General features: G+C 39.7%; 1 protein-coding gene across 2 annotated transcripts in view; it reads right to left on the minus strand.

Annotated features, from left to right (window-relative positions):
• The window catches only part of SLC25A13 (solute carrier family 25 member 13), a 185,364-nt gene that overhangs the window by 62,898 nt on the left and 103,859 nt on the right, over positions 1–18,607 (minus strand). The window contains exons 6-11 of one of the 2 annotated variants that reach the window (XM_041727316.1): positions 13,324–13,470; positions 11,387–11,525; positions 10,552–10,645; positions 10,243–10,327; positions 6,369–6,453; positions 5,728–5,886 (exon numbers count right to left, since the gene is read on the minus strand). In XM_041727316.1, the coding sequence (XP_041583250.1) occupies positions 5,728–5,886; positions 6,369–6,453; positions 10,243–10,327; positions 10,552–10,645; positions 11,387–11,525; positions 13,324–13,470 (709 nt within the window). Of the gene's footprint in view, positions 1–5,727; positions 5,887–6,368; positions 6,457–10,242; positions 10,328–10,551; positions 10,646–11,386; positions 11,526–13,323; positions 13,471–18,607 lie in introns of both variants that reach the window. The other variant, XM_041727314.1, reaches the window with a different exon arrangement.

The raw sequence follows: 18,607 nt of genomic DNA on the forward strand, positions 1-18,607 counted from the left end.
GGCGCCCTGTCTCACAGCTTTTATTCCTGCTCCTAGTTCCATGGCCTTCTCTCTTCACTTGTTCAAGCCTTCTTTCCTCCCTCCTCCTCCAACCACTTGTCTGTCCACCTTTGACTCATATTGCCTTGAGGCATGAGGCATTTCCACCCTCCCTACTGAGCTATCCCCTTTCAGAGCCCTCCGATCTGCATAGGCTCCTAGGGAGCCACCCCACACGGACTATGCAGTGGAACTGGGGACATGGTAGGGCCGAGGGCACAGTGCAGATTTCAGATAAAAATAATTGGTTTTCTGGGTTAAATATTTCACTCCAAATGTCAAGAACCAGCTAATATCTTAGCCATGGCTTAGGATGATTTAGAGGCTGAGTGTCAAAAATGTAAATGAATGATACAGATGATAGTCTAGAAAGGATTTAGTTCCTTTGACTCCTCTCTTTTGGGGCTGGCTTTCTAGAAGTGAAGATTATTGGGAAGAAAGGTCATATCCTCTCCTTCAGTTTGTCACTCTGGTACTCGGCAACTCCTGCTTACCTTTCCTTCTACTTCAACTCCTTGCTGCTGAAATTTAATCTGTTCTGCTTGCTTCAGCCTCAGCAACGGCAGTAGCTGGTTATAAACCACCATTCTGGAGGCCCAGTGCTAACTCAGTCTTTTCTTTGCTGGACTATGTCTACTTCAATATTTTTGTCATCCTTCCCAGCTTCCCATCCTTTTAAGTTTTCCACCAGTGTTCTCATCTGGCCCTCTCTAGCTTCTGACAATGCACCCACCCACCTTGGTCTGACCTTGTGCTACCTTTGCCTCCTGAGTTGACACGCTGTGCTCGGTACAGTTGGCTCACTGTAGATTTCCGCAGATGTGATTACCCAGCTCATGGTTTCCTAGAAGCAAATATTTGCTTTCTGATATTTTTACAGCCTTTATACCCTAAATTAATATATGCAAAAACGAACCAAAGAAATAAGATTCAAACCAATCTTTGTGCTCATCAGAAGCTCTGCTGGACGTGGATAGATACTCATGACTTGGCGCGGTTCAAGGATTCACTGTAGTTGGTTCCAAGACACATGCGTTAAGTTATGCAAAACAGTTGTAGAAACTTCAATCATTTTATTTTGGTGCTAGAATTTTTTTAAATTTATTTTTATCCACAAGAATTACGCAAAGAGGAATTTCACTGTGGACCCATGTAATTTGGGTCCCCCCTTCTATAGAGCCATTAACCACAAGAAGAGGTCTAACTTAAACTAGCTGTCTGACAAAACTTCCTTCCAGAATGCAAACATATCAATAACTTCCTGAGATATCACCACAATATCCTCTAGATGTCACCTTGAGAACATTCCAGGATGGAAAACGACTGCTTTTGTACCACACAGATAACTTGAAAGACTGGAAGCCCAGATAACATCTAAGACTCTATAAGCCCAGATCAATGATCCAATTAAAAAAACTTTTTTTTGCAAATTAACTCAAAAATTGTGCTCCAAATTAATTTTAATTCATAAAATGATCTAATTTTTTTTAAAGATTTTATTTATTTGAGAGAGAGAGAGAGCGCGCGCGAAGCACAAGCAGGGGGAGCAGCAGAGAGAGAGGGAGAAGCAGACTCCCCACTGAGCAGAGGGCCCAATACAGGGCCCAATACAGGGCTCCAACCCAGGACTCTGGGGATCATGACCTGAGCCGAAGGCAGACAACTGACAGACCAACCCAGGCATCCCCTAATTTCTCTTTCTGGCAGATGTCCCTTATGGCTTCTCCCACCAAAGAAACAAAAAGAAAAGCCTCCCTTTAAGAAGTACTTCTCATGGATTCAGATTTCTCTTGAATCTTTCTTCCCAAAGATCCTCCCCCCAAATTTTTGAATTTCTAAGGCTGCTCATCTCATTACCTGAAGCATCTGAGAGAGGAGAGTACAGCGAAGTTTAAAGGCAGAGATTAGTTATTCCTGGACTGGTAAGAGCATTTAATTGGGGACGATTACCCAAGTAACTGTTTCTCTTTAATATGCCAAGTCACTATCAGGCCAATAACTGACTCATTTGGTCATGTGGTTCCTTCAAATTAAATGAGCTGTCAGGTACTTCATTAAGGATTTTAAACACCCAAGTGCATGAAATCAATCTGGGGAGGGGGGCAGAAATAAGGGAAGACGATCACAAGTGACTTCAGAAGATCTGGATTATCTTAAGGGTTATTTCTCTTCATACAGATAGACTTAGCCTGGGGATCTGATTTTCCAAAATTACGAAAAACCCCTGGAAAAGCAATCATTTTCATGTAAAGAAAGTAGTGTATATAACAGAGAAGGTCTGCAGAGTCAATCTCAGAGGATTTTCAAGAGGATCCTTCCTTCCCTCCAAAATAAGAGATGCTCAGAGACAAGGGAACAAAGAGCTGCAGAGAGACATGGAGAGTAGGATCTAAGAACCCCCCAGCCCTACAGTCTGAAAACGACTCCTGGCTGGAGGCACAGGACACTGAGGACAGTTGTGGACACTGCCTGCAGCTGTGTTATCAAACCCCTTTGGACTCCAGGGTGGTGACCCAAATGCACTCCCCGTTTAGGACTGGATAACCTCACAGACTGTGTGCAGAGGCTGGCGGCTGCCAGGGAAATCAAAGAAAAAGCCACCTGTGGTGGAGTGCTCAGGAGTTCTTTAGAAAGAACCTTCATTCTAGTTGTTCCACAAGGAATTACTTCTTGATACAAAAACAGCGCCCCTTTAGAGATCTGTATTCTTGTTATGGGAAGAAAAGGAAAAAAGAGAGGGAGGAAGATGCTTATTAACCTTATAATAAGGATACATCTGCAAGTACCTTCTTTCAGGGTTAACTGCCAACTTTTTTCCAAAATATGCACAAAGATAATTTTAAAATAGGGGGAGAGACCTTACTTATGCAACATTCCCAAATTATACTATTCAGGAAATATTAGCAATTATATATGTATTGATGCAGAAAAATTACATGTTAAGCAAAATTCCATAATAGAAAAAATATGCTCCATATTTCAAAACATGTTTATAAATTAGAGATGTCCTCTGACACCTTCTCAATCCTGCTAGGTGAAGCGTTATCAGAGGCAATTCTAAAATTCCCAAAATTGAAATTCAAGTTTCCCTTAAAATAAAATTTTTAAACAGTAAAATTACATCTAATGAGAAATTTATAGTCGAAGAATCACATGTAGGCTGTGTTCTCTATTGAATTTGCACACATAGGTTATAAAGTGATGATTCCCAGGAGTACCTCAGATTCTTGTTGTTTCTATTATAATTTGTGCTACTACTGATGGATTCCCATTTTCATCTGATCTTTCTCTCGCTCTCATGACAAGCATTTATAACTTAGTAGTTACATACAATTATTAATTATTGATTATGTGCAAGGCACTAAAGAGAACTGGTCCCCAACTAAATAATAGGAACAGGTCATTTTTATGAAGGAAGGTTATAAATCTTTTTTTCTCACTTGAACTGCCAATCATTCCTTTGCTCTCAAGTTCCAAATTAAAGAATGAAACCAAACAAGGTTTTACAGTAAATCTTTTGCTTTAAAATCACTTACTAGAAAATAGAAGAAATAAAGAGGAAATGAACAGAGATGACTCCCAGAATGAATCTTCTTATACTCACATTCTACCTAGCATCCTCTGACAGGGAACCACTTAGGGTTCAGGCAGCCAAAACAGGTAAGATAAATAGTTATTCCTTTAGCTATTTAGAACCAGGAAAAGAAGGAGGACTGCCTCTTTGGTTTTCAAAGCAAGCTTCCATCTCTAATAGGTGGGCTGACTCTCCTACCCTAAAGAGTTAAAACCAGCCCCCACTCCCCCACCCCCACCCCCATCTTACAGATGATAATCTCTAAAACAGCAAGAGGTTTGTGGGATGACCATATTAGCTCTGCACTCAGGTATGCTTTAAGCTGTTCCATCTATGGGGCTAAAAGAACAGGTTAGGGAAGGAAATCTGGATACAACAAAGAATCAAGATGTGTCAGACTGGTCAAAGAGGAAGGAGAAGGGACTCAACATTAAATCAAACGAGGTCAACATATGCATATTAAAAACATTCAGCAGGATAAAAAGTATTTCTCACAATCCTACAGGCACTTAATCCAATACCGAGGGAAGGCCATGAAATTAGTTTGTGAAGCAATGGAAAGGCTCAGACGTCCTTTTGGCTTAACACTCAAAGCTCTCCAGGCAGAGAACAACCTATGTGAACAGGTAAGGTGGCAGCCTTTGCCTGAATCACTGCAAAGCAAGCACTGTGACATTAACCTTGTACTACTTGGGAGACATTTCATTTGTGAGGTTTGTTGTCACCAGGAGCAAAGAGTATTTCAAATGAAGGCAGTGACCCTGTAAGGGTCATCATCAATCACCTAGGGTCAAAGACCTTCCCAATTGTAAGATGAGGCAGGGGGTGAGGGAAAGAGGGTAGAGAAAAAGATCAAAAGGACTTTGATGAGAGTTATCTACCTACACAATAGGACCTGCAAAATGGAACTACTCTGGAGTTTAAAACCCCCTAGTTTTGAAGGTGAGAGATTTCAAGAGGGGTCTTTGTTTTTTTTAAACCTGGATGCTTAAGATGAAGGCTGAAGTCAGCAGATGGCAGAAGAGGCCTAGAGGCACAGATTTATGTGGCTGCCGGTTTCAAGGTCTGTCCCTACAAAGTACCAACTACTATTTTCTTCTAGAGCAAGCACTGGCAGGAAGGGGAGACCCCACCAACAATGCAGTTGCCAAATGGCAAAGTGGCTCAGCTTGAATGGCCTTGCAAAGCTGTATTTTATTTATTTTTGAAAGAGAGAATGCAAGCCCAGGGGTAAGGATGGGGCGGTGAGCAGAGGGAGAAAGAATCTTAAGCAGGCTCCATGCCCAATGCAGAGCCTGGGGCTCCATCTCACAACCCTGAGATCATGACCCTCACCAAAACCAAGAGTTGGATGCTTAACTGAGCAACCCACCCAGATGCCCACAATACTGTATTTAAGCTGATGCAAATATACTCACTTCTTTTCTCTTTGTACAAGGTAACACAGAGGTTGGGAAGTAACGTCAAGCCTCTACAGGCCAATACCAATGGAAAACCAGCCAGGATCTGTGGGATCTTTTCTATTAGTGATGACATACATTTTGCTACTGTCCTCCTTGCTTCGTGAACCTTAGATGGCTGAAGGAGCAGGTAAACAAGACTACCTGTTCGAGTGGCATATGAATCAACTCCACTGGGTACAGAGTCAGAGGAAGGGGCAGTTTCAATCTAAAGAAGAGGCAGTAAAGGAGGTTCCACTGAACCCCTGGTTACCCATCTGATAGACTTTTGGGGGATATATTCAAGGACTATGATTAATCTCTGTCCCATCCCCAGGATGCCTTTCCCTTTGAGCTGGTGAGTGGAGTTACTTCAAGAAGATAAATCATATGAGAGCCTTTTAAAAAACCCACTGAAGATATTTAGAAAAAATAATAATTATTTTAATAAATAAAACATAATAAAAGGCAATATAAATGGCTTTCAGATTATGGGCTGTTTCGATTAGCCATGCCCTGGATGCCTCCAGCCTACTCCCATTAGCATGGATAATTGAGAATCTGCCGCATTTCCATTGTAATGCAGTCTCCCTAATCCATTTCAGGCATGCAGATGGAAAACCAAACCTTCTGGCTACTATTTCACCTTACGTGAATTTAGCACATGGCACTAACCTCTATACAGTCCAAAGAAGCCTTCATAGCGTAGCACTTTCTTAAAACAGTCAAAGCTGTTTTTATACATAAGTTCTCCCACGAAAGAGCCAGTTGATCGTTGGTTCTGCATTCGAGTTTTTACAAGATCAATAGGATACACAGCAGTGGCTCCAACAGCTAAAATGAAATAATACCAATATTTCAGAAGGAAGATCAGAGGAAAAGGGAAAGTGGTCAAACGTCAAAGAGATGTCTGATGAAGGAAAGGAACAAATTATGCACATATAGACTTTAAAACTGCACTAACCTTCCTAATAAATAACTATGGATTTTTCACTGAAGTGTCTCCTGATATGATGATGTCATAGACAGTTCAAATGTGCAAAATCACATCCCCTACAGCCTAATCTCATTATTCACCCATCTTAAAAAAAAAAAAAAAAAAAAGGCCTATCTGAAGATAAAAGAAAAAGTCCCTGATCGCATGCAGGTATGGGGGGAGTTCCCTTTGCTCTTGTTCCATTTCAGAAGTGCAGACAGGAAACTGGCTTGGAAAGGCCAAGGATGGCTCTGTCCTTTGATACTGTAAGGTGGAAAATCAGAGGAAAAAAACCAGCGGAATAATAAAAGTGATAAATTTGTACTCATCCATGACTAACCTCCAGCAATAGAACCCAGACCAAACCTGTAGGCTGATTCTGCAACCTGCAGGAGAATGGGTCGGGACGAGTCCACTGAGGCCTTCTTCTTTGCACATATGGAAGTCGGACAGGGGGAGGCAGGAGACAGAAAGAAGGACAGTCCATGAGCACATATGATTTTTTTAAATCACCCCACTGAGTTCCAAATTCACATCAAAGAGGAAGGTAGGGTTAGATTCTGTTGTTCTTATTAATAAAAAGTTATTACTGTTGTTAATGTTGAAAAATCAAATGTGAAGATAATGAGAACCATTATGGACCCCTGCCCCCAAATGTTACAAACCTATTTTCAAATGTTTAATTCTTATCAGTGATCAAGGAGATACTAACTTAAAAACACTAATGAGACATCATTCTTTATCAAACAAACTGGTAGGTTTGGGGGATTTCTGTTCATTCAATTTAGTGAAGTGTACTTAACCTACAATGTATTAGTTTCAGGTGTAAAATAGGGTTTTAACACTGAAGTATTTTGTGAAGTGTTCACCATGACAAATCTTAACTATCATCTGTCACCATAGTTTGTTTTCTAATGGCAACACCCAGCCTGGCAAGAGTTGATAGAAACAGGGCCTCCCAAATCTGACATTTAATCTAACATAAACCTGAAGAGAAACTTGGTAACATACACCCAAACTCCTGTACTGAACATCTGACCCTGTGATTCTACTCACAAAAAAAATCAGACTAGAAAATAATCATGTAAGTAAATCATGAGTAAGTAAATGAGAGATCAAGCTACCAGAATGTTAAAAAGCAACAGTATTCAAGAGCAAAAACTCTGAAAAATCCCCTAAATGTCCAATAATAGTGAACCAGTTAAAAATGTTGCAGCCCTGGGGCACCTGGCTGGCTCAGTCACTAAAGTATGTGACTTCTGATCTCAGGGTCGTGAGTTAGAGCCCCATAGTGGGGGCAGATTATTTAAATAAATAAACTTCTCTTTAAAAAACTACAGCCTTAAAATGAAATGTCATTGTAAAATAATTTTTTGATGTTAAGAAAAATGTTCATATGGGATTCTAAAGGGAAAACAGGTTAAAAGGAATATGGCAGGTAGACAGGTATTCATGATGATTGTCTTTACCTTTATAAATGTTTGAAATATTTCATGATAATCTTTTAAGAACAATATTAAAAGATCATGTGCAATGCGATGTTGTTTTTAATTAAAATTATTTGTGGGTATGTGTATGATTATAAAAACATACTAATATTTTGGCTATCCCAACACCCAGATATAACTCAAAATATTACAGTGGCTACAACTAGGTGGTTGTATTATGAGTAATCATTACATTACCTCTTTTTTTTTTTTTAAAGATTTTATTTATTTATTCATGAGACAGACAGAAAGAGAGAGAGAGAGAGGCAGAGACTCAGGCAGAGGGAGAAGCAGGCTCCATGCATGAGCCTGATGTGGGACTCAATTCCTTGACTCCAGGATCACGCAGTGGGCTAAAGGCAGGCGCTAAACTGCTGAGCCACCCAGGGATCTCCATTTTCTCCTCTTTTCTATCCACTTTTTTCTTCAGGCCCAGCCAGTTGTTATTTTACTGGTCTTTTGACCTATTATCCTTACCATGTTTTTGATGTCAGAACATTTCAGTGTATTGCATTTTTCTGACTACATAAATAAAACCGTAATTTTATTTCATGCAAAGTTGTCAAATGACAGTGATAGTGCTTATAAATACCTGTTGAATGAATATACACATCCAATAAAATTTATTTTTTCAAAAGCCACAATAATTAAAATAGGTGAACAATGAAAATTACCAACCCCAGCTATCAACCCACTGAATTTTAGCTTCTGTCAATGTAACATAATTCTAACAAAATGAGATAATTTGGAATCTCCTTTAAAGTCACTTCACTGAAATAGCTTTACATAGAAATATGCATCTTTAAGAATGTAAAACATTTTTCTGCAAATTTTATGGGGTATTTCCAACTGATCTCTGCATAGATGGAAATCATGAGTAACCTCATTTTGAAAAATGCATCCATTAGAAAGGCACTTCTTTTTTATATGGATACAAATATATAGTACTTAGAAAGGTTCTGACACCAAAATAATGAGTGAAAATACTTTGAAAACAATAGGGACCTGGTGGGGGGGGGGGAGCAGGTGGCAGACCTACTGCTATCACTAACTCTTAATTGAAAAGATAAAAATAAATACAATCCCTGATTTTCAATGAACTTTTCTGAAGCTCAAAATGCAGCATGCTCATGAGACAAGAAAGATTCCCATTCTCACACTCCTCTGTTGAGGATACATGTTAGCACAGAGCCTACCAGGTGGATGACCTCCATTGCTGGAGTCTGTCAATGTTGTCAGGCCTACTGGTGTTCACATAGGAAAGAATATTCCAGGCAAGGCCACTGTGAATTGGTCTAAACTTCTAAGCCGCAGCCAATCATTTTCTGCTGTAAATATCATCTAACCCTTGCATGGCCATTATCAATGAGCACTCATCATAAACTCTCCAAAGTTGCAGAGGGCAGGAAGGAAATATTGTGAGATACCACTGCCAGCTGGAGAACAGAAGGGATCTTTTCAGAAAAACCCAAAAAAAAACAAAAACCCCTCTGCTTTTTCTTAATCCCCAAATTTCTACAACAGCTAGTCCTCTAGAGATGAAGAGATAATCGTCTAATAAGCAGTACTTAAAAATCAAAGGGAGGAGAGCAATGTTGCTTCTACCTCTGCACGTGATTATAGAGTCCTCTTTCCGGCACACAGCGACATCGTCTCCCTCTTTTAACAACAGCCAGTTAGTTTTCCAGAGGTGCCTAGTTAGGATTTACTGAGCATACACCCACCACTTTGAGTTATACACTGCACACACAAAACTTGCCGCTGCATTCAGCGGGGGCGGGGGGGGGGGGGAGCTGAAAGGAGGGGTGCTGGCTCGAGGCCTGCCAGTCCTAAAAATGTAGCCCGCATCAACCCATTGTGGTCAAACTGGCGTCTCTGTACAGACCCAGAGTTCCAAGCCAAAAACTGTTAAGTCTCACAGGATTCAGAGGTGGCTTTGCCTTAAAGGAGGTATTTTTCTCAAACGACGCTCGTCTGTGCCTGGATTTACTTTACAAACATCGTGCAAGCACAACACATGCTATGAAAGCTTTTATTCTCTAATCCTGATCTACGGCAAGTCGAGCAAGAGTTAAATGAGGAGGTCCCATGTCTTAAGTTTCTGACTCTCATGACTTCAAGAGATTGGTTTCTGTTAACCATAAAATAAAATTTAGCATTCCTCAAATTGTTTCCACATAACTTATGAATCCTTTCACAGAGAAAAGAAGTCTAAAAGCCTTCAAACTATTACTCCAGACTAAACAAAATTATCTCATTTTGATATTCAGAATAACGGAAGGCATGGCAGTTACACAATGAGCTGATGAAGTACCTCTCTTTGGAGCAAAGACGGCTTTCACTCAGCAATGCGCTGCCTCCTCGCCAGGACAGTGACACCAAAACAGGACGCTTGTCCCACAACTCTCAACACGAGACATACAGAAGAAGAAAAGATCTTCTGCCGTTTTTTTGTTTTTTGTTTTTTTTTGCGGGGGGAGACAGGCTTCCAGTGCAGTTAGGAAATCACCCCATTCTTGAAAGTAATGAGCAACTATCTATCAGTCAGAACATCTCTAAGTAATTTCTCTTCACAGCCTTTTGAAATGGTCTGGATTTGTAGTGCAAAATGTTATGACGGCAGGTCAGATACCAGGGCCAAAAGGCAACCACAAGTAGAAAGGGTGTAGGGGTACCCTATGGAAGAAACATTAGAAAGCAAGTTTGTTCCCTGTTCCGTTTGCCCACCTGCCTCTGGGCCTCAGCCAAGTTGAAGGGCAAAGTTCCCTCTTCCAGTGGAGCAATTCGTTCGATGTCTGCTAAGGTCATACGTCTGGAGGAGAAAAAAAAGCACCACAAGCAACAACAAAATACAAGTTTATTAATATGTGCATTATGGAATTTGAAAACGTTCCCTTTTTTGTTCCTGTATTTCAGAGTCCTCTTTAATTTGGCTTCTTTTTCTCCTAGTGTGCTGCCCTCCTCCTACCCCCACACCCTAACCTCTTTTATTAAGCTAATTAGGAAAAAAAAAAAAAAAAAAAAAGGCCAACTTACCCCCGTGGCTCATATAAATCTGCTAACTGAAACAAGATGTCAACTTCCATGGGTGTAACCTGACCAAATTTCTGAGCTGCCAGAACAAACTCCTCTGTATGGAAAAAGAGTTAAAAGGGAAAGATTCAAGAAGGAATAGCCACTAAACGCAGCATTAACTCAAGGCGCTGTAATGAGAGAACATCACAAAACTTTATTATCAGTCACAGAATTCAAGTAAACCCAAATATAAGAATTTTTGCAACTCTTTTGTCTGGAAGGAGTGTGCAGAATAGTTTCTTTAACATTGACTTTAAAAGATTGGCGTCTCATCTGAAGGCTTGGAATAAATGACACAGGACATTATTCAAATTGCAGGTTCGAGAAAACCAGGAAGCAGATACGAAACTTCACATGCATCTGTCCTGGGAGGTTATATTAATGAAGCTGTGGAATTCTTAAGAGGATTGTTGTGTTTTTTTTTTTTTTTTTTAAACCCATTAAAATAATGATATCTTGTTCTGAGGTTGTCAGGGAATTCCTCATGTACTTCTGAAGGCCACTTTACAGGCTGCCGATTTAGCTCAGGTCTTAGCATGATTTGAAAACAGTTAAGAAATTTTACATGGTTCCCTAATTCAAAGGCTGTCTTCAGTTTATTTAAAACTTGCTGAAGACTGTTTTATTTGCTTTTGTTTGTCTGATCAAAGGATGGAGAACACACATGTACCACATGCTTAATATGTGTCAATGGGATAAAGAAATCTATACTGTAAACTCTTAGGTTGCCTTCTTCACTCTAATAATAATACACCACAATACTAGCAGGCAAAAATTCAGATTTATTCTCACTCACCCTTAGTCACCTCTACATCTTTCCTGTTGCCAGCCAGAGTGCTGTAGATCTTTCTAATGAGTTCCATGTTGTTAAGGAGTGAATTAAATCCATTAAAATAGGAGAAACTAACTTGATGGGATGTAGTACCTCCAGCAGCCTCAAATAAGTTGAAAATAAGAGAGGGGAGAAGAACAATAAACAAAGGATTTATAGAATGAAGAAGATTCAGAAGTACATATATCAAATGCTCATTTTGGAAGTAATCAAAAATGCATGTATAAAAAGAAATGGCCATAAGTATTTTCCTTTCACATCAAAAAAAAAAAAAAAAAAAAAAGCTATAAATGAATTTTAAAAGTAACTGCAACTAATCATGACCAGAGCTTATACCCTACATACACAAGTCCTAGAAGACTAAATAAATACATGTGTAGGATTATAACAACAGGACCAGTAGTAATTTAGAGAGTTCAAATTTCAATTGGAAATGTTTTATAAGTTTGTTTATTTCATCTAATGAGCAATTCTGAGGGGCTTAGACATGCACAGCTATACCATATACGTGCACACGTGTGTGTGCTTATACATGTAAAACTATATTATACCAACACAAACACAGTATGAAAAGTGGTCAATCTAACATTAATATCATGATTTGTCATGTTACTTAGAACTAGCAATAAATAATCATTTAAGTACAGACTTTACCTTGGTTGAATTTCTAGCAAACAAGCATATTATGGTAAAATTATGAGATGTCATGTGCTTTGATGGGAGTTAAGACTGGTCAGAATTCTGATAATCAGAATTGTAAGAAGCCATATTTCTTCACAGGGGGCAAGGGAACAGATAGCCCGTCCATTATGAATGGAACTTCAGCTTGGGGTTTCAAATTCTATCCTTTCCTAACAAGGTAAAATATTTGTATTCGGAAAGCACTTCTTTATAAGGTAACAACCATATAAATCTCCATTTAGCAATCATTTAAAATAGCTGACACAGAGTTTAAAATGGAGTAAGGAAGGGCAGCAGAAGGCAAGAAAAGGAGCTAGATGAACACAGTGCAGAGTGGAAAAGGCCTGTCAGAATTGTATGCCTCCAAAAAAAAAAAAAAAGTAAAAAGCTACACTGAGTTCCTGCCAATGGTAACCTTTTTGGGGCACGAAGAACATGGTGAAAACACTCCAAAAGTCTTCTCCGAGGACTAGCAAATCCACTGTATAAGGGTATGATCGTTAGAATTACCTGGGAAGCTTCAGAAATAAGATTCTAGGACCTCACCATCTGTAGGTGATAAGTCCATAGGCCTGGAAGAAACCTTAGTTATCTGTATTTTTAGTAAGTATCCCTGGTGATTCTTATGCTTTGTGACCAAGGCTTGGGAACCTCCAGCAAAGCATGTCCTGGGACACCTTCTAGGCCCAGGAGGTAAGAAGAGTGGCTGAGCCCCCACTGGGACGGAAGTCATGAGACAGGACAACTGGGTTCCGCCCATCACATGTGTCACTATTCTCTCAACACACAAATGTTGAGTGAATGAGGGAATCTAAGGTCTAGAGTCTCTCTTCTGCTGACCATTCAAAGAAATATATATGCACTCACTATTTTTTAAAAAGAATTTTGCCTCATAGATGAAAGTGAAGATCAGCATCTGACATACCTCAAAATATACAGCAAAATTAATATGAAATTATAAATTTGTTTTTCTTTTTAAAAACAGTTAATACATTTAAGATAGTCCATATGCTCCAGAAAATAAATTAACCTATCCACAAAAGCTAGCAGAACCTTACTCTGTCTATAATGGTAATATATGGGATCACATTAAGACAATGCTAGTGTTTTCAACTGAAAAAAACTCTACATAATTTTTAACAATTGTTCTTCTAATCCCTTGTTTACTGAACCTTTGCCAGGTAAAATAAACTGCTTCTTTACAGCAAGTTACAACTTACAGCTACTAGACATTCTTCTACAAAAGGCGTCAAGACGTGGGGGCGGATGGTGACCATGATGTCTCGGAAGTCAATGGCTGTAACTTTTCCTGTCCTGGCATTGTCCCTCTGCACAAAGGCTTGCTTTGCATGCTCCAACTGTATTTCCTACAAATAATCAAAAGTGAAATAATTTATGTTTCTCAATTACTACAAAAGACTGCTCAATATCAAATCAGCGTGAAGAAATACAGATCCTATCTTGATTTAACAAGCATTACCAGCTTGTTAAATAACACCCTCAAGCTATTCTCTTCTTCCAAAGACAGAACTCTTTGCTTAGACCAGTGAACATGTCTTGGAAAATGCATTCTACCTTAAATCTTCTACCTGGAGAAACCAAATCACTTCCATGTTCTGCTAGAGTCTAAGGAAACAAAGAAAATAAAAACTAGAAAGAAGTTTGGTAGGCCCAAAGTTATGGCCAAACCCAAGTTAGGTAATGCAGATAATCCAATGGAAAACATCTATAGGGACATTGAGCTCTCTCCAAAGAAGACAGAAAAATTCTTATTGGTAACCGGGTACACAAACATGTGATATAACAAACTGAAAAGGGTGGTTCTCCTCTGGAATATGCTATTCCTTTAACATACAGCCTTGACACTATTGGTATTTTGGGCAGGTTAAGCTTTTGTTATGGGGAACTATCCTGTGCACCCCTCCCCTCTCTCTTTGCACTAGATGATGGTAACCCCTTCACTCCCAAGAACATGACAATCAAAACTATGTCTGGAGAGGGCCATAGGTCCCGGATGAGGATCACTGCTCCAGAATGAGGAATTGAATGGTATGTGGGTCAGAAGTGGCAAAACTGCAGCAGTATGCTGTTCTAATTCACATGATCTAAAGACAGGAAGCCCAATTTAGATTTCTGTTGCTATTCACAGGGAGTAAGTGCATATACAAAATAAACAGCCTCTCATCAAAACCCATGATGTGCCATGTAGTAGAAGTATCCCTCCTGGAGAGGGCATTTTATTCTCTTCCTCGTGCCCTTGCCCATTTCCCAAATGGGCCCTCAGAGTGAGATCTAATCTCTATGGAATTAAAAAGCACTGAAAGGACTCCAAATTATTTCAACAAAAAGAAGTTTAATTAGCTGATACAGAGAATAACCATTTTTTTAAACTCTGGCAAGACAGTAGTATAGTATGCCCCTCAACTAGTTTTTTAGAGTAGTGTAAAAACAAATCATCCCTATGAAGCAATACAAACTAAAGCACACCAGAAATGACACAAGTCTGATCATGCTCGACAGTGCTCCAACTCCCTTCTCTTCCCCTAGAAAGTTGGGAGGTAAAGGAAGCTTGATAAAATAGTGAATTCAAGTTGCATGATGGGGACACAGTGGGTCATAGCATAATATACTTTCCTACTTTTGTAGAGTTTGAAAATGTCTACAATAAAAAAAAATTTTTTAAGACAATATTATAGTAAGAGGACACCTGGGTGGCTCAGCAGTTGAGTGTCTGCCTTTGCCTCAAGGTGTGATCCCGGGTTCAGGGATCGAATCCCTCATCGGGCTTCCTGCATGGAGCCTGCTTCTCCCTCTGCCTGTGTCTCTGCCTCTGTCTCTCTCTGTCTCTTATGAATGAATAAATAAAATCTTAAAAAAAAAAAAAAGGGAATATTATAGTACGAATAAGAGTTCTTATCCTTTTCAAAAGCTTCTTCTCAGTTGCAGTATCTACTGGTTTTGATCCAGCCTGTCCCTGCCCGAAGCCTGTTCTGGGACCTTTATCTCCCTGGTGCTTCTCCCACTTAAATGGAAGGCTTCTGTCTGCTGGACCAGAATTCAAAACTGCTCAAATATATCTATGTGGGTATCTTGGAAAGGCCATGCTATTACACATCACCAAACCCAAGGACCTTATAAGGACCTACTTTTATGCATGCTCAGTCCTTCCAGATCCTCCACAAGTCCTAACCTTGTCCACACTCCTCTCTCCGCCTGGTGTAGACTTCAGCTTCTTTCTCTCGTTCCTGAAATCCTACCACTTCCTCCAGTCTTAGCTCAAATGCCACCACTTAAGTAAATAGAAGTAGGTCTCTTACCTGAAAATAACTGATCTGATCATCTGGCTCCCTGCTTGCCCCTCAATTGTAAGACTTGTCTTATTCTATCTTATTTCAAGCAGTTGTTCATATTCCTGTCTTTTCCCTACCTTGCCAGGGAAAAGAGACTATGTCCTGCTTATCCCTCTACTGGCATAGGCAGGATGCCTCAGATATACTAGGCACTCAATAAACGATAGTCATAGTCTTCAGTCACAAGTATTCTATAAAACCAATTGAATGAACAAATCATACTCTACTGAACAAAAAGGGGTTCTCTGTATAAGTGCCTCCAATTTAAGAGAAAGAAACCAACTGTTAAACACCCTGTAGCGAAAAATGACCACAGTATGTATTCAATTGAAAGTAAATGAACACAGTCTCCTTCGAATTGCCAGACCCACTGCTCAAGCTATTGTAAGGCAAGATTACTCTCAACAACAGAAGGTGTGTTCAGTTAGGTGCCATTTCCTCAACTATATAACTCAACTAGAGTCTTAGGGATCCTCAGACCAGAATACCAAAAATGGCATCACTCACCCTGGCTACTCCACTCCCTCAGAATTCCTGGCCACCTCATCTCCTCAGAACACTAAGACCAACTTGTTCAGAATTTCAAACTGGGAATAGACATCAAAGTGGGGGTGGATGCTCACATGGCAGAACAAGAGATACATCTGTAATAGGGATGGTGTCACTACCCATTTCTGTGCCTACACTTCAGGATTAAACATTTACTAGCAGGGATCCCTTGATCACAGAACATGAAGCACTTTTTACTCTAACGATGAACAACTTTAGAATACATTTCCAACAGCTCTGAAAGATTGGGGATACCATAAATTCCATGAAAATAAGAAGCTAACCGTACATCATTCTCTAGGTAGGATAGAGTGAAAATATTAAGTGATTCCTCAAACTAAATGCAGCTTACTGAAGATGTGGGTTGCCTTGAGAAAAACATCTGTTTATGTCATGACTGTTTCTTCTTCTGGGTGAAGAAATAAGCTATTACTTCAACCAATTCAACAACCGTGTTAACAACATTTAGTGAACATATACTATGCACCAGGTACTGTTCTAAAACATTTTACAGTTTAAACTCACTTCCTGCTCACAGCAACCCTATGAGCTGGGCACTATTATTAACTTCATTATGGCAGTTGAAGAAACCTAGGTCTTCTAAGAAGCAAAGAAGCTAGAATGCAAACCCAGGCAGTCCTGTCCACTGACAATGCCCCTAACACTTCAGCACAGCGCCTGGGGAGCCTGGATTACGTGACTGTCAGGAATCTGACACCAAAATATATTTGACTGTTAGGAATCTTAGTAACTATGAAAAGACAAAAATTCAAGTTTGCTTTTAAACTATTCTTAATGCTCTAGATTTTTTGTTGTCTGTTTTCATGAGAAGACAATGAAATTTCTGAGATTTTTTTTCCTTAATGAAAATGTCTTGTACATGCTCCAAGGGCTAGGATTGTTCTTCCACCAAGAGCAGAGACCATGGAGAAAAACAACCAAATCTAAAGGCCTTCTTCTCCTGGCCTTGCTCACTTAGAAACCCAAGAGAGGGGATCCCTGGGTGGCGCAGTGGTTTGGCGCCTGCCTTTGGCCCAGGGCGCGATCCTGGAGACCCGGGATCGAGTCCCACATCAGGCTCCTGGTGCATGGAGCCTGCTTCTCCCTCTGCCTATGTCTCTGCCTCTCTCTCTCTCTCTCTCTCTCTCTCTGTGTGTGTGACTGTCATAAATAAATTAAAAAATTAAAAAAAAAAAAAGAAAAGAAACCCAAGAGACTGAGTAAGAGACAAATAAGGAGGCCAGAGGGAGCCTACACATAGATACTTAAGTTGAGAATGAATGACTTGAAATAAATATTCAGGCTTGCTATTGATGGCAAAGTGACTTAAAATCAAATCTCTTCACTGGCACTTCTAAAGCTATATAAGGAAAACCTAATGTATACTCATAGATCCTAGACCCCGATGATTTCTAGACCTGAACCCAGGCACAGAGAGCATTTGATATGCATGACGTAGGCCATATGTAAAATAATGATCATTTACAAAATGAGCAGAGGAGGAGAGGACAATGGAAGAAGCAAGAGTTATATTCAAATATTTAAAGGACTATCCGGTTAAAAAAAAGTTAGACTAGTTCTCTATATTTCTTTTTAAAAAAATCAATGAAAAAAAATACAGAGATCAGGTTTTAGCATGAAACACAGAAGTCTCTAACTTATACAGCTATTCAGCAATGAAACAGGCTACACTGCAAAGTAGCAGATTCCCAGTCACTGGCAGTATCTGTGCAACAAGCTGAGGAACATATGTCAAGGAACCTTATTTTATTTATTTTAATACATGGAGTTATGGAAGCAATATGTATTATGACAAAAATCTGAAGTTTGGAACAGTAATGAGCAGAGCTCAAATATCAATCCTGACACTCCTAGGAGGATTAGGGGAGTATGCATCTTAGAGCCCCTACAGCATCTACCATAGAGGGTTGTAAAAACTAGACGTCATGCATGACAGGCACTTACTAAGTGGGGGAGCTTTGATTTTTGTTGAGGTGAATGGTTTGAAATCCTCTAAAGACCCTTTCAGTGTAAGTTCTTTGAGTCTTTAAAAAATCACCTAGTAAGGAAGAGGGGTTCTGCTGAGTCATTCTGAACCAGCCACAGGAAAGGAGAGATAAAGACCAGATCCCATAGCAAACAGTTAACGGCTGAACCCTACAACACTTACTATATACAGGCAGGGGCTATGCCAAGAACTTAAAAATTGGTACTTCATCTAAGCCTCACAATAATTCTGTGAAGTAATACTATCTTCATCTTCTAGAGAGGTATCTGAAGTTCTGGGAGGTTAATTAAGTAGTCCAAAGTCACACACCCAGGAAGTGGCAGAGCTAGGATCTATCGGAGGTACTGATTCCAAAACTGGGATTTTTTAACCACTAGCTGATGCTGCCTTGGGTAAAATCATAAGTAAAATGATTATTGTAACAGATATCTGGATAAGAGATTTTAGGAAGTTTTGGTGATGACTTTTATATGAAAATGGAACAAGATATATCTCAAAGAATTCTCCCCTTGGATGATGAGGGAGATAGAAGAATCCACCATGAAGAACACCTAAGGGGAAAGGGGAAAGAGATGAGATAGCTAACCACAATGAGAA

The sequence above is a fragment of the Vulpes lagopus genome, chromosome 13, assembly GCF_018345385.1.
Source record: "Vulpes lagopus strain Blue_001 chromosome 13, ASM1834538v1, whole genome shotgun sequence".
Lineage (NCBI taxonomy): Eukaryota > Metazoa > Chordata > Mammalia > Carnivora > Canidae > Vulpes > Vulpes lagopus.